Below are 22,161 nucleotides of genomic sequence, written 5' to 3'. Positions count from 1 at the left end.
ACATTAATGTAGGACTCAGGAAATTATGCAACTTAAAACACAGTTTGTTTTAGGCAGAGACACTAAGACACAAAGTCTGCCCAAGGCCCTCCCTGTTTCTGTTCCTGGACCATCTTCTAACACCCCATCAACAAGTAAGAAGTGGCTTCTTTTCATGTCTGCTTATGATTTGTTTTCTTTCTTAAAAAGTAATTTCCAGGCCAGGTGCTGGTAGCTCATACCTGTAGTCCTAGATATTCAAGAGGCTGAGATCTGAGGATTCCAGATCAAAGCCAACCTGGGGCAGAAAAGTCTGTGAGACACTTATCTCCGATAAATTACTTTAAAAGAAGCCAAAAGTGGCGCTGTGGCTTAGAGCACTAGCCTTGAGTACAAAGTGGCTCAGGACAGTGCCGAGGCCCTGAATTCAAGCCCCAGGAGTGGCAAAAATATGCAACAATGAGATGTACAAGTTGTTATGTTGAAAACGAACTTTACAACTTTGGTGGGGGGGGGAACGGTTGGGGGGAAAGGATGGGAAGGGGAAACAAAGGAGGAGGCTACAATGCTTGATAAGAAATGTACTCATTATCTTGACTATGTAATTGTAACCCCTCTGTACAGTATTTTCACAATAAAAAAAGAAATCATCAAAAATGTTATTTCAGGGAATAGACAAGTTATTCTAGAATGTCTTTAGCCTTTTGCCATGACTTGTTTCAGTAGTGTGGGTGAGAGATACTCCAGCCTGCTTAGGCTGTTGTGGTTTACTGCAAAGGACTTGGGTGGGAAGGGGTAAGGAGAGGACTGGAGAAGCTGGCCGCCAAGCATGAACTGAACACTTGCATTTTCCTTCTTTCTGCTTATTACTCTAGGCAAAGAAATCAAGAAATCCAAATTGATTCGAAGCCAGTCTTTCAATAATCAAGGCTTTCATGCAAAATATGGCAACTTAGAGAAGTGTGTTAAGTATGATGTCAGCTGTTTGCGTTTTGTTTTTTTGTTTTTTTATTTTATATGTACTTTCTTTTAATGAAATATTTACATTATTTTTAAACCAGACTTAATCTTGCAATTTTATAGGCTAGTAATTTGTCCAATGTTTTAATATAAAGATTGTTAGGTTATAGAATGAAAAGTCTGGGCTTGGAATGTGGCTTAGTGAGAGAGTGCTTACGTAGCATGCATGAAGTCCTGGGTTCCATTCCTCAGTACCACCACATAAACAGAAAAGGCCAGAAGTGGTGCTTTGACTCAAGTGATAGAGTGCTAAGCTTGAGGAAAGAAACTCAGGGACAGGGCCCAGGCCCTGAGTTGAAGCCCCAGGACTGGGGGAAAAAAAAGAAAAGTTTAACATTTGTTTAAACGTAGGTAGCCTGACATTCGAGGAAGAATATTGCCATGGTGTTGTATAAACTGTGACAGAATGCACACAACATTTATGAGGAGCATAGGCCATCACATGTGCCACTTAACTTCTAAATGGCAGTGAGTGTGACATCCATGTTATTGATGTCAGTGAAAAAAAACCGCAGCATGTTTCTAGAGTAAGCTCACTTCTAATTGTACGAGATGTACCCTGCCAGGCCTTACTGTGCAACATGCTGTACCTAGCAATCAGTTAATATCTGGCTTCTTTTGTTGTTGTTGTTCCAGTCCTGGGGCTTGAGCTAAGCACTAGGGGTGGGGCTGTCCCTGAGCTTGTTTTACTCAAGTCTAGTGTTCTATCATTTGAGCCCACAGCTCTATTTCTGACCTTTTTGTGTGTGTTTAATTAGAGATAAAGGGTCTCATAGACTTTTCTGCCTGGGCAGGATTGCAGCTATGATAATCAGTTCTCAGCATCCTGAGTAGCTAGGATTACAAGCCTGAGCCTTTAGTGCCCAGATGGCTTCCTATTTTGGCCTAGGAAACAAAATGATATACCTTAGATTGTGAGAAGCATTTTAAATTACCATGATTTGTTATATGTGTTGTACATTCATGGTATTTAACAGCTGCATGTCAATGGACAACCAAAGTAATCTTAAGAAAACATGAATGTCTTTGAAAGTACTCATTTTCCCCCAAGACAAACAATGTGTTAAATAAAAAACATTTCCTATATTAATGACAACTTATTCTAGATTTGTTTCAGTCAGCTAGTATATCTGGAGTTTCTATCCTATGGACCCCAGAAGGGACTTCTTAGGAGAGGAACACAAAGGTGCAGTGGCTATGTGTCTCTGATCATATAAAATATTTATCAAGATGAACTCCAAGAAATGGAAACAAGAGGGTTTTTGTGTTTTTTTTCTTTTTGTCTTGTCTGTTCATTTATCTGTCTTTGGGAGGGCAAGGGGGCACAGAAATGGAGGGACATTGGGTGAGCAAATGTAGCAATGGTACTCACTAGACATGTGTGGAAAATGAACTATACAACTTGTGGGTGGGGATGGAAGGAAAAAAAACTGGAAGAGAGTAAAGGAAAGGGTGTCATTGTACAAAAGGAAATGTATTCATTTCCTGACTTGTGAAAACATAATCCCTCTGTATATCACCATTTTAATAACAATTTTAAAAAGGGATTATAACTAAAGATAAGTGCTTTCCAGGAAAATTTTTACCTGTTTTACTGGCTTGGCTGCATAGCAAAAGAAAAATTGTAATTCTGATGAAACAAAGCTTTAAGGAAATGTTTTTAATGTATAGAATAAAGTATTTTGAAGTATGAAATGTAAAAAAATACTAAAAAAGGAAAGCAACAGTATGTTTTATAAGTAGAGAAAAGTATGAACCAAAAATGATTAGAACACCTGAAGTATAAGGTGACAAATTGAAGGAAGTGTATTCTTGTATTTTTAAAGGAAGTCATTGTTTTCTAGTAAAAGCTCCCCAGCAGCTTACGTCCCTCCTGTCTCTGTGCTGCCGAAGACCAGCGTGATCTCACTACCTGGTGAGTCACAGCCTACACTCTTCCAAAAGTGACTGTGCTGAATAAAATTCTGTTTGCTTTAAATGACTTTTTTCTAGACATGGTAGTTTTCTAAATGTATGTCTTTATCAAATACTCAAGAAATTAAGCTTTCCCTTAGCAACAGGGTAAATCCTTAACTATATTATTTCCACTGTGTCAATACTCAGAGCTTAATATTTACAAAAGATAAAAGATGGACAAAGTTGTGTGGTAAGGTGGTTTTGTTATAGTCTGTGGGCCAGATGAGGCATAGACAGAAATTATTTTCAGTAATTTGTAAGGAAGTTAAAAACAATAGGAATTCATAAGACATCATTTACAGCTAAATATTTACCATCTTATATGCTTGAAAGTTAGTTCCAAAGCTTCTGTAAGGGCTACATTGTAAACATGTTAGCCTCTGATCAAATTCCTTTCTGTCATAGGAATTCAACTCTTGCAATTTAGTGTGAAAAAGCCATGAACAATAATAAATAAACAAATAGGCTAGCAAGCCATAAAAACACATAGAAGAACCTTAGATGCATGTTGCTAAATGAAAGAAGCTAATCTGTTCAGAATTCATACTACGTGACCCACTTAAAGACCATTTGTGAGAGCGTAAACCATGGAAGGCAGTAAGAGGATCAGTGCTTGGCAGAGACTGAGAAAGGAGAGAATAATAGAGCTTGGAGGACTTTTAGGACAGTGAAAATATTATATTGTTATAATTAGACTCCAAAAAGCCCTAAGTGGAGCTTTGGTTCAATAATAGAGCTCCAGCCTTGAGCACAAAAGCTCTGGGACAGGTACTCATGCACACATGCATGTGCGCACATGCACGCACACACACACACACACACACACACACACACACACACACACAAACTAATTTTAAAGTGGACAAAACTTTTAACTTGAACTTTGCATGAGATACACATGTCAGTGTATAAAAAGCTGTTTAACATCACTGATTGTTAGGGATGTTGAAATTTAAGGTCTATGAATAAAGGACATTTTGAGAATGTGAAACATTATAAGGCCAGTGCTAGCATGCAGAGTACGCTACAGGGAAGATGTAGATCATTTCCCAAGGTCCAAGAGAGGTTGTCCTTCATTCTACAAGATCAGTAGGAAGATGTGGAGCACTCTACAAGGTCAATGAGATGATGTGGAACACGGTCTATAAGGTGAATGAGATAATGTGGAGCACTGACTACAAGATCAAAGGGAGGATGTGGAGCATTGTCTACAAGGTCAATGGGAGGATATAGAACACTTTACAAGGTCAATGAGGTGATGTGGAGCACTCTCTCCAAGGTCAGTGAGAGGATGTGGAGCACTGTCTACAAGGTCGATGGGAGGATGCAGAGCTCTCTAGCATTGCCATACATTGCTGCCAGAATTGAGCAAGGCAGTTTGAAGGAAGAAGAGGAAAGGAGAAAGAAAGGAATCTGAGCAGTACTTTGACAGTCTTTTCTGAAGATAACTATGTACTTAATGATGCAGCAATTCTACTTTGAGGCATTCACTGAAGAATATTAGAACAGATCCATATATAGGCTTAGACATGTGCATTCTTATCAGCATGGTATAGAATTGTAAAAAACCTGGAAAAATCCCAAAGTCTACCAAACAGTATTATAGATCAACTCCAGCATATCCATACAGTGCTAGTTATAAATAAAAAGGAGTGGAAGTTCTGTTATAACTAATACTAATCAATCTCAGTTACTCTGATAATATAAAAGAAGCCAGGTGAAAAATTCTAATATTCTCTTTATATAAAATTTTAGAAATTCAATCTAAGGTGACTAGTGGTTTAATGAGGGAGGAGGTAGGAAGACAGGGTTTGCAGTGGAGCACCAAGGGTAGCAATAGCTTCATGGGAATATATCCCTGCCAAAACCTAACTCTGTGTTATTTATTGTATATAAATCATGCTCCTGTTCATCTAACTTCTTGGCATATTCAATGTGCTTCATTCTCTACATGCATTCCTTTCAGATGACTCCTTCCGGACTCGAAGTGCCAGTAGTGCCCCACCTTCTTTTTCTCCTAATCCCCAATTACCAAGTACCTCCCGGGGGACAGGTAGCGCTGATGCAAAGAGTGGTGGAAGTAAGGATGTGCAACCTCGGAAGGCCACCTTGTAAGTAACAGTGCATGCTGCTGAGTGCTTTGACCTCTGCCTCCTCAGTGCCTTAGCTTCCCTCTTACATGATGCCCCAAGAATAGAAGACATCTGTGCTGGGAGACATGAGCTGCAGGGGTCATTATTGCATGAGGCTTTATTAGGGAGTATATATAAGATGATTTATGTGTGGCACAGACATTGAACCCAGAGTTTTGAGTTCAGTAAACAGGACCTAGGCACTGACTACAGTATGCCTTGAAGTGAAGCCATAAAGCTTTCTATTCTCTTTTCTCATGGTTCTTTTCTGTATAATATATATTGTTTGAATTATTGAAGTCTTTGTTTTTTAAACATTTACAAGGATATTATCATAAACTATGGCAAGTCATACAAATGATTCAGCCAGAATGCACAACCTTCAATTACAGATCTACTCTTTCATAGAGTTCCCGAACCTCTGGTTGATCAGAACTTGAGATTCTGGTTTCTGATGTATTTGAAAACATATCTAACTATAGTCATAGACATTCTTTTGTCTTTCTGCCCTACTCCCTTCTCTTCCTCCACTTGTTTTGAGTCTAGGTCTTATTATATAGCCCAAGCTGGCCTCAAACTTGCAATATAGCCTAGGCTGGGCTTGCTCAGTCTACTTGCCTCAGCCTCCTGGGTGCTGGGATTACAAGGCATGTCCCCAGATCCTAGCAGATAAGTTAAAAAAAAAAAACAAACCTAGGAATTGCTGGACACTGATGGCTCATACTTATAATCCTAAGTACTCAGGAGGCTGAGAACTGAGGATTGTGGTTTGAAACCATCCCAGGTTAGGAAAGTCTATGAGATTCTTATCTCCAATTAAACATGCAAAAAGCAGAAGCAGAGTTGTGGCCGGCCTTGTAGAGTTGTAGAGTTCTAACCTTGAGCAGAAAAGCTTAGGGACATGCTCAGGCCCTGAGTTTAAGCCCAGGACCAGCATCAAAAACGAAGCCAAAACAACTGCTCCCCCACCCGGAATATTTATAATATTTTTCAGAGAAAAATAAATAAGGCAGAATGACACATGTGGCATTTAGAAACAATAAAGACATTCAGTTGTGTATTATGTCTTACATCTTTTTCTGCCAGATGATTGGAATATGTATAATTAGACCTGTACAATTTCCACTGTGTTTAGACAATTAAAAATGTAGGAAAGGGGGCTGGGAAGGTGGCTCAGTGGTAGAGCGCTTGCCTTGAGCTGAAGAGCTGAGGGACAGTGCCTAGGCCCAGAGTTCAGGCCCCACAGCCGGACCCCCCCAAAAAAAAAGAAAGGTAGGAAAAGCTGTGGGTTAATTAAATATTATGTCAGGCAGAGATATTTTTGTCATTTAAAAATAACTCTGAGTATCTTTAACATAATTTTTTTCTCTTAACCAGGATTCTCATATATGAAGTTTATTCAAAGTAGCTTGTTTATATATTTATTTACTTTAAACATTATATTGATAAATTTTTTCATGTCTTCTTTTCCCTTCCTCCTTCCTTTCTTCCTGCCTATCTCTGTCCCTTTTTCCCTTCCCTACTTACTTCTATTCTTCCCTTTTTCCCTCTTATTTTCTTTCTCTCCTTCAGAAAGTCCAGGAAATCTTAACTCAGCTTCTTGATGGAGGAGGCAAAGGGACCACTGGAGGTGATAGGATTGATGGACAAAGCCAAAGCAATGGATGGACTTTCCTAATTTTTTTCTTTTTTAAAAAAAGAATGAGAAAAGAGACATAATGGCAGCCGATATTAAACTTACCAAATTTGGAATTAGATTCCCTAGCAGGTATGAATTATGTTTCTTAACCAATAATGTGGTAACAGAATTCCAGTGTTACGGTGCAGTGTAACAGAAAACAGCTTGGGGTATGTGTGTGGACACAAACTTGCCTTTGTGCAGGAAATGAGCTGTTTTGTTGTTCTAGGGTTTAGCAGTTAGAGATGGCATGAGAGTCCAAATCAGCTGAAATTGCCCTCACTGGGTGTGAGGGGAGGTAAGGAAGATTCTGCCTTTCTCACGGCTCTTGGAGCCCAGTGGGACAGTCACACTGAGCAGATTCTGCAGTCTTCTCACTCATGTGATTGCAGTGGCCGGGTGTGACATGCGGACATCCCACATTTAGATTTGGCAGTAAAAATCTTGCAAAGAGTTCCAAGAAGTTTGAGCTACAAATACCTAAAAATAATAGATTGATGATTTTCTTTGTTTCCCGCAACAATTTCTTTTATAAATACTCCATCTACGCTTTAGGTTGTATTTGTCCTTACTAAAATAAAAGTGATAAATCTAGTCGGAATCAGCTGTTATTGCAAGCTATCATGCTTAAGCTATGTTGACAGCATTTGTACTGATGCTACCTTTTCCATCAAAATTTGCCTGTGGAACAAATACAGTTGTTAATTTAAAATGTCAGTTCTTGAGATATACTGTATGAAGCTATTGTCAGCTTCTCTATTTCAAAATGCAATCAGCATATAACTATATTAATATTAGGAAATATTTGTTTTTTAAAATATATTGATGTACGATAAAGATGATCTGACTTGTGAATGCATATGCGTGTGTGGTCACTTTTTATAATGTGAAATGGATAATGAATTTACACAAAATAAACATAGGTTCATGAGATACCTGGGTTTGTGAAAAACATTTAAAAGACCTCCCTGCATTTTATTCTAGAGTTAGAGAGTTAGGCTACTCCTTTTATGTCAGCTAACAATTATTCAGAGAATAGTTACTTAGTGAGAGTTTTCTATGCCATTTTCTTCCCCTCGGCCTCTTTGGAACCCTCCGTCATTCACAGTATCCTCATTAGAGGACAGCCAGGTAAGTTGTTACAGATTCAGTAGTTGGGAGAAACTTAACCATTGTGCTTAGAGGAATTCCACATGTGTCTGGATTTTAACTATTTAAGCTCTGTTTTCTACTAGAATCAGTAATGTGGAATTTAATGTAGTTGTGGTCAGGAATTCTGTGGTGCACAGTAGGACACCAAAGCTGCATTTCTCTCCAGTCCTTTGATTTGCAATCAGCATTGACTGTTACTGTTAAATAAAGCACTCTCAGTTTGATTGTTAAATAATACATTTTGCACAGTTACAAGCTTTATATTCTTACTATGCATGTGGGAAAGGGTAGAGTGATTTGATAGAGAATAATCACTATGAATTACAAAGTTCAACAGTATAGGACAGCCAATTGCTTAAGTATTAAATTTTCAGTGACCACAGTTAATCAAAATTACTTTCAGATTTTTTTCACAAACATGGTAACTTGTAAAATGTTTAAAGTAGTTGTTAAAATTATACTCATAAGGACAGATAAATAGGAAATGAAAAATAAATTGGTGACCCATAGATCTCCACTTACAGCAGAAATTTAATACACTCATTTAATGTTGTGTTAATCTGGACACAGTGTTAGCTGGACACAGGGCGAACTCTTCCTCTCCAGCCCAGTGCCAACACCTGCCTTGCAGTGTCCAGCACCTCCTGCACTGAGAGCTTATATATATCTGAGTCACAGGAATGTCTGGTCCATCACCCTGCACCAAAACTTTAGGTTAGGTTTGTTTATACATTTAGATAGCAACAGACAAAAATGCAGTTAGGCATTTAGCCAATACAGTTGCGTAGGTACCTTTATCCAAGAATCTATGGATTATCTCCTAAATACTCTTGTTTCTGGGACAGAAGATGACTAGCTCCTAAGAATGCCTAGCAAGGGGGACAGGAGGGGCATGACACTATTTCCCTTTCATCTTAAACTTTCCCTTTCATCTTAGACAAAATCCTGCTTGGTCTGTTTAACCACAACAGGGAACCATTTTTATTAGCATATAATAGTTGTGCACCGAAATTCCAGTGTTGGTTGCATATATGCTTACAATGTTCCTTGATCAAACCCATCCTTCCTACCAAATGCCCTTTCCTTCTGCCTCCCATCCCCCTTTCAGTAACAATTCCAATAGGTTTCTTTATCCATATTTAAAATATTCCTCCCCTATACTGAGTGACTGGATGCACCATGGCGAATGTGCATCATTGAGCCTGAGACTTTAATCAGGACTAATTATAGCAATTTTCTCCCAGTCCTGATCAGCAAGATGTAATTCCATAATAGACTGAAGTAAAACACAAGATGTAATTCTAGACTGAATGTGAACCCTTAGTTGCACCAAGGTGGGGGAGCATGACTTGGGGAGAATGTTCACATCTCCCCCAAAGGCTTTATCCTGAAATATTCTGACCTGCAGTTCTTGTAGTCCAGGTATATGCACAGCAGAGAAAGGCAGAGATTCTCCCCAGCTAGGCTTCAGTTAATGAAGGCTCCTAGGAACAAGCTAAAGTTGCTGAACAGACTGCACAAATATCTACAAATACACATCAATAAAATGCTTGTGTTACTCTGAAGATAGCCCAAATGAGCTGGACATGGCCACAAGTTCTCCCTCCACAACCCAGTGCCAACACCTGCCTTGCAGGGTTCAGCACCCCCCCCCCCCACTGAGAGCTCAAGAGCGCACATCTGAGTTAAAGGAGAGTCGGGTTCACCACCCTGCCCAGAAACAGGAGCATCCTGGAGTTCTCCTCATAGATCATGAAGTGAAATGGCCGGTCCACCTTGATGATGGGCGGCATGGAATATGCCATGATTTCTGACAGCGTTCCTGCCACTGCCTCTGTGCCTTTCTCATCCACCTCAATCACTGATTGCTGTAAGACCTAGGAAAGGAGACGATGGGAAGGTCATTTGTGTGGAGTGAAAAGAGGTAATTGACAATTCTGCACAGTGGCCCCACCTACCTGGCCATGTTCCTAGGTTTTAGGTGCAGGACCCATCTTGAGAGTGTGCCAGGGACTGCCTCAGAAACCTAAAACAGTCCTAGGAGGCTGCAGAGACCCAGTGAAATGGGGTAGGTGGAGTACACTGAGCATCAGGCTGGGGCTGGGACTCTGGCTAGCAGAGTTCTAATAAATATGTATGGAGCATATGCTTTGTGCAATAAATAAGTTTTCTGGGTCCCCTCGAAGGTGTGTGGTGCTGCCTTGGTCTGAGTCCTCTGAGTTTTCTTCTTTCAGGCAGGATTTGGGCTGGGACAGGCAGTGAGTGGTTTGTCTTTCAAGGCAGCAAACCCTGATGCTGCCCTGAGGCCTGCCCTGAGGCTTGCCCGAGTGCCAGCGCCCTGGTTCTCCTTCCTGAGTCTGCTTGTTACGCAGATGCCAGTTGTCTATTTGGAAGGTACTTCTGTGCAGGAATCTGATGTGATGTGGATGATGTACCTTTGCGATGAGTCTGAGAGATGAGAATACCAGCATGTGATAACCTGGGAATTCTCTCATTTCCTGGGTAAGGGTTTATTTCCCAGAACTATCAGGGAGACAAGTGAATGGCTTCAGTCTGGAGCTCAGGGGGATCCTCTTTCAGCCAGCAGCACCTCGCTTCTGGTTCCCAGGGGCTCAGCAGAGGCTGTGTGCAGCAGGTTTACAGACTTGTCCGGTTGGATTGCTTCACCTTCCCTGGATGGTGCAGGCCAAGTCTACTCTAATGAGTCCTACTTAAATTGGTACCGTTATGCTAACTAGTTTCCAGCAATGCACAAAACTACGGAGACAATAGAAAGTCCCCTCAGAACTGACTTGACATGAGCTACCCCCAAGATTAATCATGGGCCTGCCTTTACCCTGATCACTAGAAGTAAAGTCAAAAGACTCAAAACATAGGCCATCATCCCAGCTCAAGAGTCCCATCGCACAAGGTACACGTGTGGAAATCAGTTAACCTTGTTAGTAGTAGTTTTAGAGCTCGAAGTAGGACAGAGAAGGCATGAGTTGGGTAGCAGATACCACTTAATATATTTTTTCAAGGCAGCCATGTGGATTGGGCAGCATTACAAAGAAGCTAGTGGGAGTCAGAGACAGATTCTCTGAAGCCAGGGCAGTAGTCTGCAGAGGTGTTGGAAAAAGGAGATCTAGGAGGGATGAGTATGGGTCTGGTCATGTCTGCCGGGCTCTTCTTGAGCCTTTCAACCTACATGGTGATGATGAATTGGTAAGCCAGTTCATTGCAGGGGTAAATGTTTTGGGCATCGGGTGAGAAGAGGGAGAGACTGCACTGAAGAGTGGTTTAGAAACATGGCTTGGAATTCTCAAAACACCCAACTTGGGTGCTATTTCAGATAGTTGGGGTTTAATTACTACAACTAGACATCTTATGAAAATTAAATGATTTGCAAAATATCTGTTGGTTTCGGTGGCATTTATGCTTAGGATTGGGCCCTGGTGCAGACCCTGACTTGCCTTGGACACTTGAAGATTTCTGGCTGTCGCTGAGAGTTCACCGAGGTCAGCTGAGGACGAAAAGATTCTTCTGACTCCCATCTGCTTAAGCAGCTCATGCATCTCATACTTCTGGTCCAGCTTGAACTTGGGAAAGAAAACCTCCATTTTCCTGGGGTTCAAGGACAGAGGACGTGAAACGTAGGCAAAGCCACAGTCTCTCAACACCAAAAAGGACACATTTTCTTTCCTTCCTTCCTCTGAGATTATTTCCATTCTGGGGTCTCCTTTAGTGGGCTGGGGACAGTTTCCTACCTCCATCTCATAGGAAATACTTGCGGCTTTATAAAGCATTATTACAGCAGCCTGTGTGACCCAGCTCCAGTCTCATTCCATGAATTGTAGACTTTGGAGCTAAGAGTGCCACTCTTTATTTTCTCCTTGTTTGAAAAACTAACTCAATAGCTGCTCCCTGCATCCCTACAGCCTGGAGGACACCCTTCCCAGACCCAGGGCTTGCCTGCTCAGTCCCCAGGAGAAGCCTGGGGTCCTGGGGAAGGACAAGCACGGGGAGCCATGGGACTTGTACCTCTCTCATCTGTAACCAGCAAGGCTCTGAGGTCACCTATTTTCTATATTGGAATTCTCTCAAAATACGATGTTTGGAAGGATGAATTCTGTGTCTCAAAAATAAAACATGGAAACTAATTGATAACAAGATGAATCTTTAAGAAGTCCCAATTTCATATTCTGTGAAATATGGCCAAAGATGGCAAGAACAGTTGTATAGGGTGGTTCAGAAGAGCGATGCACGCATGCTAAGTTCATAGAACAAAGCCTGGCATGTAGTCCACCCTTCACAAATAGGAATTGGCTCCCACCCAGTCATGGGAATCTCTTACTGTCTCACTGCATGGTTGGGCCAGGCAGTCAGAATGGACTATTAAGTGGGGATATGATGTCCTGAAGATGAACTTATTCATTAAGCAAATATTTGTGAGGTCTTATGTATGAGGGCCTTTGCTAGTTGCTAAACATTTGGAGAAAAATAACAGATAAAACCAACAGCAGGGCCTTTAGTTGAATGTGAGCCTGTGGCTAGGTTCAAGTTGGCAGGATTCAGAATGCACAGCCTTCCTTACACTCCAAGAAGTGGACTCCTTTCTTAGACCAACACCCGAGTGTTGTCTGGGCTTCTGCCTCTCACACAGATAGCCCCTACCTGACTGCCTCGCACCTGGAACTGGCACCACTCTCATGCTCCTAACTCCCAGATTCATAGCGTCAGCCTGGACCTCGGCTGGGCTCTTCTTGGCATGTCTACTTGGATGTGTAGCAGATATTTCTGAAGCAGATTTTAAGACTAAACTCTTCAAAACTTACCCCCCAGACCTGTTCTTTCCCACGTTCTTCCCCCCAAATGGCAAATCCATCCTTCCTATTGCTGAGGCCAAAATTTTACAATCACCTTGGACGAGGACTGCTCACTCCCCCCCTCCCCCCCCTCACCTCACTGTGTCCAGTCAGTGAGAAATTCTGCCAACCTCCTTTGTACACCCAGACTCCACTTCTACCACCGCCCCATATCTAAGCCATGGTCTTGCTTCCCAGCAGCCTCCTGACCTCTACCCAACTGGCCTCCTTGCTGTTATTTGCCTCCTCCAGTGTCTATTCTCAACACAGGAACTTGTGGGACTCTGGTCACATCATGGCGCACCTCTGCTCAGAACCTTCCAGCAGAGCCCAAGTCCTGGCTGGGGAGGGGAAGGCCCAGGGGTGGAGCTGACCTTCTCTCTGACCTCCTCTCCAATAGCTGCGTCCACACTGGCCACTTTGCTCCTCAGACCCACCCCACACTTGGTCCTAGAACCTTCCCACCTCTGCCTTCAGCACCCCTCTCCCAGATAGATGCTCCTGACCATTCCTTAGTGAGCCCCCCAACCTCTGCCAGCACCCCATGCTCTCTTCCTGGCCTTGTCCTGGTTGTCTGCCTTCGCTAAAAGAGGGCAGTGGGGGCTTCTGCTGACTCGCTCACTGCTGCATTCCCAGCATGTGTAGATAGGGCTGAAGGAGTAAGTACTTGCTCAGTGAGTGAACCAGCCAGGCACCCTGGCTGATGCGGGGATGGACTGGAGGTAGCACCAGTGCTGGCCCTGCCCTGGGGAGCTCGGCGCTCACTGCGATGGTGGGAGATGGCATAGGATGGGACTGTGGAGAGGCTCAGATGGAGAGCTCAGCCTGAGTCGGTGTCAGTGTGGGCAAGACTCATGCATACCTGGTTTTCATGTTCTGGAGCCACATCTCCACCAGGTCTGAGCTGAGGTAGTCCTCCAGCGCCAGATGGTCCCCTGTTTTCTCCATGAGGATGACCAGCATGGAGGCGTTACCTCGGTAGGGCAGCTTGAGCACGTGACAGCGAAAATTCTTATCAAAAGTGGAGGCAAACTCGCCCGCCTGGTACATCATGGGCACCTGAATTGACGTGTACTTGTCCAGGTGGAAAGCATCATTTTCGGTGAAGGCAGGATCGAATGGGGCCAGCCACTTCCCTGAACAAGCCAGTAGAGAGCCGTGTAGCAAACAGCCTCCATGAACAGCGCGAGTCCCGCACCAGCCACAGGGCAGGGAGCTCTGTTCCCCTCTGCCCCAGCCAGGAAAAGCACATTGGCTTGGACCCTGGCTCAGGTCAAAGGGATTTCCCCAGATAACAAAATGCAGGTCTACCTGTAATCCTCATGGGGATCACACACCAAGGTGCCAGGACACGTGTCCTGATGGCTTATTCACCACCATCTGGACCTGAACCACTCACTCCCATTTCCTGGTGGTTGACCTAGGCCTGGAGAAGATGGCCCCATCCACGTGAGAGACCCTCGCTGTCATTCTGACATGAGCCCTTGCACACACACCACCACCACCACCACCACCACTGCTACCGCCACCTCCACTACTACACAGGGAAGACCACCCAGGGGTGGGCAGATGACCCATACAGAGCATTGTCTGGATGTCTGCAAAGTGGATCCCCACCCCAAGCTTTCCTGGTGCTAGATCTCTGCTTGTTTCCTGTTCGGCAGAGCTGGAACCCTGGGGCCTGGAGGGGAGCATTGGATTGTACCATTGTGTTGTGACCCTGACCATGTACCCCCCCCCTCCCCGTCCTTCACAGCAGCCTGTGTTCTACCTGCTGTGCTTGTGATCAAGAAAATCAATTGTTCAGATAGATGTGGTATCTAGCACATCCCAAGGGCAGTTGAGTACTTCACATTCATTAGATCACACGGCCTTATAATTATAGCAAGAGCAAGTGCATATACTTCCTTAAAAATCCAAGGAGATTTTTGTCCCTTGCTCCAGGTTCACAGAGACTGAAGAAGCAAAATTGCAATCCTCAATCTTTCAGATAAAAAAAATTTTTTTTTAAAGCAAAAGCCTATGTGGGCCGGGCACTGGTGGCTCACGCCTGTAATCCTAGCTACTCAGGAGGCTGAGAACTGAGATCATGGTTCAAAGCTATCCTGGGTGGAAAAGTCCATGAGACTCATCTCTAATTAGTGACCAAAAAGCTAGAAGTGGAGTTGTGTCTCAAGTGGTAGAACGCCAGCCTTGAGCAAAAAACCCAAAACAACAACAACAACAACAAAAAAACAACTAGGGGAAAGTGCCCAGACCCTGAGTTCAAGTTCCACATGCGGTACAGCCCCCCCCCCCATATACACAAATAAACTTACACTTCTGCTGCTTCTCCCAAATATCAGAAGAGAACTGGGTGGGGTTGGTATGGCAATTCTAAGGAGCACAATTCTAAGGAGAGGAGGGCTGGGGGTCTCAGAGTATGCTGGCCCGAGCAAGGAAAAAAGAAGAGATAGTGACAGAATTGTATGGCTTTGGGGAAACAGAACAGTATCGAAGTACCTTTGAATAAGATGTAATCCACCAGAATTAATTTTGTTTCAGGCTTAATCTGGTCAAAGAGCTCGGGAACTTTCCCATGGGTCTGTTTGTTGACGTGATGGTTCATCAGTCCCCTGGCCTGGGATGCATTTCGGAAATCTGTAGGCACACACTCGGTATCGAAGTACGCCTTGGATAAATTGAGGAAGGTCTCTCTGACCTCGAAATCCTTGTGAATGAAGGCCAGGCTGCCTTGGTGGAGGCTCAGCTCCTTGTTCCTGGACAGGGTCTCCCGGAGCCTCTTAAAGAGAGTGGGCAGGGTGAGGGGCTCCATCTGGCTGAGGGCCTGCAGGCAGAGCCCTCTCTCCACCTGGGCTCGGGTCTCCCCTTGGGCCCCCAGCATCAGGCTGGCCAGGGCCACTGCCACTCCGAATGGCGAGAAGATCACATTGCCGTCGTGCCTCAGGGACAGCTTGCGCAGCAGGCCCAACCCGAAGTCTGTGGTTGCTTTGGAGAGTTGCTGCAGGCCGGCCCTCAGCCAGGCCTCCTCGCCAGCTTCGTGGTCACCGAGGGGAGCCTGCCACGCCCCCCAGGTCTGGTTCCGAGAAGCCTGGAACTCCACAGCCTCCAGACCTGCCGGGTCCTCTGGCAGATGGGGGCTGAGGGCCAAGCTGGGCGCTGGCCACACTTCTGCCAGGAGGATGGGGAGCAGAAGGCTGGAAATCCCCTGCATGTGGCCAGCTACGGAGACCAAGGACTGCTTCGCTTTGGTGGTGAGTCTTCCTGGGCAGAAGAGACAGCAGAGCTGTCTTAAGGTCACCCTCACGCCATGTACACATTGCCTTAGGGACCAACCTCCTTTCTGAGGGGACCCCAAGAGTTTGCATCAGGCTGGGCAGGTGAGCCCTGCCCAGCTGAATCTGGGCAGAAACCCTCCAGAGCCAACAGGACGAATCCCGTTCCCCTCCCCTGCTCAGCGCTCGGGCAGCTTACGATCCCTAACTCCTTTTCCTCCATCATCATCATCATCATCATCATCATCATCATCATCACCATCATCATCATCATCATTTTGGGCCATTTTGGGGCTTGAACTCAGGACCTGGCTTGTTTGCTTAAGTAGAAGTCCTCATTAATGACATGAAGGGAATATCTAGCTATGTCCTAGAATTCTAAGTGGAAGTCGGACCTCCAGTGTAGTGGTATTAGAAGTAGGGCCTTGAGGCAGTTTTCATGTTTAGAGGAGACATGAGGGTGTGAACTTATACTAAAAGGAAGAGACCAGAGCCCTCCTCTGTCCCCTCCAAACCAGAAAATGGATCCTCACCATGCCCCAACCATGCTGGCACCTGACCTGGGACCTCCAGAATGGTGAAAGGCTGCTGTGAATGCCTGAGACCTCCAGACTCATGTGTTTGTCACAGCAGCCCAAGGACAATTGCGTGACCATGTTCAGTTCTCCTTTGTAAATTAGGCCAATAGTGGCACACTCGTGAATTCAGAGCTACCTGCCTCTCTCGATGCCACAGAAGTCACATCAGCACACTGGTTGAACCTTCCCCTTCCCAGGTGCTTAATTCTGACGCCACCATTCCTGTGAGTGCCATCTTCAGTGTATGGAGTGGGACTGCCATCACACCCTGTAGTCTCTGCACTTGCCTACTGAATGATCCCCACCCCCTGTCATCTAGGCCTCTGCTCATGAGCCAGTAAACACACACCCGGCATTCCTTGGACTAAGGTGTCTCCCATGCTGCCCTGTGTGGCTACCCCAGCTTGTGTACCTCTGGCCTCTGGGCTGAAAGCAGAGGTAGAGTGTATGCCAAGTCTGGTGTCTCTCGTTTATTACGGGGTGCTGCCCACCCCGCCCCCAGCCTCAGCTTGGATTTAGGGTTGAGACTAGACTGTCTGGCAAATCCTCCCCCCCCCCACCTGGAAGTCCACCCGGAGGTGTCTCCCTCCCTCCCAGCCAGACAGGAAAGGGTCCTGCCACACACCACCTCTTACCCGCACAGTGCCTCCGGGGCTGGAAGATCATTCAGACCAGAGACGAAAGTGTGAGTTCTGAAGCCCAAAGCCTCCAGCAAATATTTGCTATTCCAAAGTGTGATTCCCTTCACATGGTTACTGATTAACACTCTGCGGGGAAGTGATGGAAGAAGATGGAAAATGAAGAAGGAGGCTTCCAGGCTCCCCCAGCTCCCCCCCAGCAGGACCGGCTCTGCCGGAGGCGCTTCCTTAGGTGAGCTGCCCCACGTGGCTCTCGGCTTAGGACAAGTGGCAAGGGAGAAGAAAATGCTTCCCCCGCAGCGGCTTCTGAGCCACCAATCAGCACTGGGCACTGGGTGGGGCTCCTGGGGTGCTTAAGACCTCATTTCCCATCTCACGCAACTGTCTATCCAATGGGGGGACAGGCAGCAGATCTCAGGTGACAAAGCAAAGCTTTGCAGACCAGAGCGTGGCTTCCCAGCATGCGGACTCACTGCTCAAGGACTGTGTCTAAGTGGTGAGATCCTTTAACACAGTTTTTCAGACCAATCGTGTGTGTGTGTGTGTGTGTGTGTGTGTGTGTGTGTGTGTGTGTGTGTGAACTCAGGACCTAGGCACTGTCCCTTAGCATTTTCACTTAAGGCTGGCACTCTCCCACTTGAGCCACAGCTCTATCCCTGGCTTTTTGGTGATTGTGATAAGAGACTCACAGACTTCCCTGCCCTGGCTGTTTTCCAACTTCAGATCTCAGTCTCCTGAGTATCTAGGACTACAGGTGTGATCCACAGCATTCAGACTCCATTTCTTATAAAACTCTTGTCCTGTGTCCCTTATTACCTTGGAAGGTAAATGTAATATTACCTACCACAAACTTTACAAAGAACAATGCCATACTAGAAGAAAACAGAGAAAAAGCAATGCATCTTTGGACACGACATAGCTAGGTGCCCTGTTTGATGATGTGGTCATCATGCAAAGGTTTGATCTGCTCGCTGTACAATGGAAGCCAGTCAGGGTAGAGGTCATCTGGTGATAGGAGAACTTGACTAAGACATGCTAGTTGATTGGAAGATGGCAGACTGTCACTATCAAGGACACTCTGTCAGAGGCTGCCTGAGGGGTAGCTTGTGTGGGGGATGGGTGGTGCACTGGGGATGGCACTTGCATGCAGGTGGCGGTCCTTCTGGGGCACATCTGGTTTTAGTGATATGGTCACAAGATGTTTCTTACTTCTGCAAGTCTCAAGAGAAATGGTGATTCCTTTTGCCAGAGGTCTGGCTGGGTGAGTTCCCCCGGCTATTCTGCCCATGTGCAGTTGCTCACATATTGCACAATGGACAGGCAGGAGGGATGGCTACGGGGAGAAGAAGGCAAGGGTCAGGTGTAGTTAAATCTAGGAAGTCTGGCCCTTTAATGGAGATATTGATGGGTTTGGGGGTTGTTTTGCATTATGTATGTTTTAATTTCATTTGGTTTTAGTGTTTTGAGACAGTCTTCAATCTCAACAATCAAACTCAGCAATCAGCTTCAAACTTCAATCAAACTCAACTTCAACCTCAAGAAAACGAAATGCCTCCACCAGAAAGAATGACATTGCCCCATTTGTTAGGAAATGGAAAGACTTGGAAAAAATTATATTAAGTGAAGTAAGAAACATAGATCCCATGGTTTCTCTTATTTGCAATAACTAGTATAAGTCGAAGACAAGAAGAAAAAGTCAAAGGCTTTCACTTAAGTGAAATGAACCCCAAGATAAGGACACAACTTGTTTTTTCTTTCTTGCTGTTGTTTTCAGTGTCTCTAAAATGTACTATGTGATTTTTTTGTTTCTCTTGTATGTTCTTCCCCCACGTTATAACCCCTGTTTTCACTGTGTTTGATGTCGATGTCCTGCATCTTGTATATACATTTTTCTAATTTGGGGAGGGGAAGGGAAATAACAAAATGCTGAAACAAGGATACAGGATGACCCATGGTAACAAGGAGATGTACGAGACACTATGTAGAAAACGAACTTTACAACTTGGGGGGAGGGAGTTGGGGAGGTGGGGAGGGAAGGGATGGTAGGGGAAAAACAAAGGAGAGGGTAACAATGCTCGATAGGAAATGTACTCACTAGTTTGCTCATGTAACTGTAAGCCCTCTGTACACTATTTTTACAATAAAAAACAAAACAAAGAAAACGAAATGCAACTTCAAGCTCAGCAGTCCTCTTACCTCAGCCAACGGAATGCTGGGATCCCAGGTAAGAAACACCTGCCTGACATAACATGTGGCATATTTTGTTTTCTATTCAGATGATCTCTACTTGAGCCAAATTTCTAGCTTTAAAAAATATTTTCAGATAGGGTATTGTGTTTTTGCTTGGAATTGGCCATGGACCTCAATCCTTCTACTTAATGCTGCTTTTGCAGCTAGAATAACACATCTGCCATTACAACATCTTCCATTACACCTCACGTATTAATTGAGATGGGATCTATGCCCAGTCTGGCCTTGAACCAAGTGCTGTGTCTCCTAAGCTCTAGTATAATAGCAGATTTTCAACTGCAAATTTGGTTCTCTTACCTGGGAAGGAGGCAAGCTGCTCAGAACGACATTTCTGGGGAGCAAGGAGGAAGGCAGGACACTGGATACAGGGACACAGAGAGAGGAAGAAAAAGATGGTTTTCCTATAGGGTTTTATGATCAGGGGGCCGGTGGATATGGGAGCTATCAAAAGTTTTGGTGTAGAAGGAGAGGCAAAATCAGAGCTGACTCTGGTTCTATTATTTGTTTGCAAAGCTCCCTGACATAGATGGAAAACAGTTCTCTTTAAGAAAAAAAATACTGGGGTTCAATGCAGGGCCTGGAAACTGTCCCTTAGCTTTTTCACTCAAAGCTGGTGCTCTTCCACTTAAACCACAGCTCCATGTCTGGCCTTTTGGTGCTTAATTGGAGAGGAGAGTCTCAAGAACTTCTATGCCAAGGCTGCCTTTGAACCATGATCCTCAGATCTTAGTCTCCTAAGCAGCCAGGATTACAGGTGTGAGCCTGTAATTGTGAGAAATCACTTCTAGGTTGGAAGTGGGGGTCTGGCTGGAAAGAAAAGGGGGAGCAATATGACATAGATACACCCTTCCCCAAAGTCATGGGTAGCCCTGAGCAGTGAGAACCCACATCCCCACAGCCCAGCTCTACCTGCTCATGCAGCAGCTCCAACTCCACTACAGCTCTCTCGCAGAATCTGTCTCATGAGTCTGGGCAGCCTTCTGTGTTGTTCCAACACGTGGCTGCCTTCAGCAGGTCTCCTGTGGTTAAATACTCCCTGGATCTCCACCCTCCAGTACCCGACAGCTGTGACAGCACAAGCACAAGGGAGCCCCAAGGTGGTGCTGCAGAGCTGGCTCTGGAGATTCATTGCATGGAGGCCCCCTTGGGGTTGAGTGAGCTTCCCTAACAGGCTCCCCATCTAACAGTTAAAACAGGATTCCAGAAAACCATACCCATCCAACCCAGATGCCTATAATAGTGATGTGAAATCCCTAAACATCTCTCCTTGTCTTTGGTGGTTAAAAAGATCCCCGAGTGGAAGCAAGAAAAACTACAGCATTTTTCCAAAAAGAGCAGAGGTATTTCATGCGCCAGTTGTTCCAGGCTCTGGACTTGACACTTGACTATCAGCGATCATGTCTACACGGCAGGGAACTTTCACAAGGAAAAGGCAACATGAAAGCTTTCCTTTTCCTCTTAGGATGGAAACATGACTCCACCCTGAGTTGCTTTTGACAGGCAGGCATCAGAAGCTGCTCTGAAGATTTTTTCCTGTTGATTAAGTTCATTTTTTGTTCCTGTTCTCAACATCACTTAATTTTTTCCCCTGGTTTCTTCTTCCTGTATTTCTTTCTATTAGGGAAAACATATATATTTATTCTATGTTTTTTCCTTTCTGTGTGTGTGTGTGTGTGTGTGTGTGTGTGTGTGTGTGTGTGTGTGTGTGCGCATGCGCGCTTACACACGCTCTTGGTGTAGAAGGAGCTTGAACTCAGGACCCTTTCACTCTTGCTTAGCTTTGTTTTTTGTTTTTTACACTCAAGGCTGGTCCTCTACCACTTAAACCACAGCTCCACTTCCAGCTTTTTATTGGTGAGTTGGGGATAAGAGTCTTTTTATTATATCTTCCCAGGCTGGCTTCAAACTATGAGCCTCAGATCTCAGTAGCTACCATTACAGGTGTGAACCACCCATAGCCAGCTCCACTGTATTTTAGCTCGTTGTTATTTATGCATATGAAGGTTATTTTTTCTAACATTAAGTCTGTATCCTGATATTCTAATGAATTGAGTTTATGTTGTCATTAATTTGCATGTTGGTAGGTATATGTAGGTATATTATCATGTCATCTAAAAATAACTTTTTCCTCAATTCTGATGTTCCTCCTTTCTTTTGTGTAAATATGTTGTCTAATAAATAACCGTAATACAATACTTAGTAGAAATATATTTGTTTAGTGTTTTCTTATTTAAGTGAGATACTGACTTTGGGACTCAGGTGTGTGTGTGTGTGTGTGTGTGTGTGTGTGTGTGTGTGTGTGTATTAGGAAGGTATAAATGTACCTATTAGAAAGGTATTCTTCAATTTTTTTTCCTATGCACTCTATCTATCTATCTATCTATCTATCTATCTATCTATCTATCTATCTATCTATCTATCTCTCTCTCTCTCTCTCTCTCTCTCTATCTATCTATCTATCTATCTATCTATCTATCTATCTATCTATCTATCTATCTATCTAATCTTCCATCCATCCATCTCTACATCATGTATATTATGACTTATGATCTAGTTATTTTTGTGTATGTGTCTTATTTGGCCTGAACAGGAAGGTGAAACCTCTTCCTCCTGCAATGCCTTTCTCGCGCCCTCTACTGACAAAGCCTCATATCACTGC

General features: G+C 44.3%; 2 protein-coding genes across 2 annotated transcripts in view; one reads left to right on the top strand and one right to left on the bottom strand.

The window, feature by feature from the left end:
* Ppp4r4 (protein phosphatase 4, regulatory subunit 4) overlaps window positions 1-7,678 on the top strand; it is a 93,658-nt gene extending 85,980 nt beyond the window's left edge. The window contains exons 23-27 of the mRNA XM_013013249.1: window positions 54-134; window positions 855-948; window positions 2,844-2,914; window positions 4,922-5,066; window positions 6,660-7,678. Of these exons, the coding sequence (XP_012868703.1) occupies window positions 54-134; window positions 855-948; window positions 2,844-2,914; window positions 4,922-5,066; window positions 6,660-6,678 (410 nt within the window). The 3' untranslated portion in view covers window positions 6,679-7,678. The remainder of the gene's footprint in view (window positions 1-53; window positions 135-854; window positions 949-2,843; window positions 2,915-4,921; window positions 5,067-6,659) is intronic.
* Window positions 7,679-8,203: 525 nt separating this feature from the next.
* On the bottom strand, window positions 8,204-17,292 carry Serpina10 (serpin peptidase inhibitor, clade A (alpha-1 antiproteinase, antitrypsin), member 10). Its single transcript, XM_013012405.1, has 5 exons — window positions 17,250-17,292; window positions 15,264-16,025; window positions 13,624-13,897; window positions 11,370-11,520; window positions 8,204-9,794 (listed from the first exon to the last, which is right to left on the bottom strand). The coding sequence occupies exons 1-5, from the start codon at window positions 17,278-17,280 to the stop codon at window positions 9,603-9,605; spliced, it is 1,410 nt and encodes a 469-aa protein (XP_012867859.1). The 5' UTR covers window positions 17,281-17,292; the 3' UTR covers window positions 8,204-9,602.
* Between the last annotated feature and the right edge of the window lie 4,869 nt (window positions 17,293-22,161).

Source organism: Dipodomys ordii, unplaced genomic scaffold, assembly GCF_000151885.1.
Source record: "Dipodomys ordii isolate 6190 unplaced genomic scaffold, Dord_2.0 Scaffold2, whole genome shotgun sequence".
Classification (NCBI taxonomy): Eukaryota; Metazoa; Chordata; class Mammalia; order Rodentia; family Heteromyidae; genus Dipodomys; species Dipodomys ordii.
The sequence above is the reverse complement of the archived record's forward strand: the minus strand, read 5'-3'. Positions and strand labels throughout refer to the sequence as shown.

Bases quoted from the DNA above. Each gene is read 5' to 3' on its own strand.
- Serpina10 (XM_013012405.1), bottom strand. From the start codon at position 17,280: ATGATCTTCCAGCCCCGGAGGCACTGTGCGG. The intron at 11,521-13,623 runs GTATGCATGAGT...CTTGAACCCCAG, and splicing joins CTCCAGAACATGAAAACCAG to GAAAATGGAGGTTTTCTTTC. The intron at 9,795-11,369 runs GCAAGTCAGGGT...CTCCTTTCCTAG, and splicing joins GAAATCTTCAAGTGTCCAAG to GTCTTACAGCAATCAGTGAT.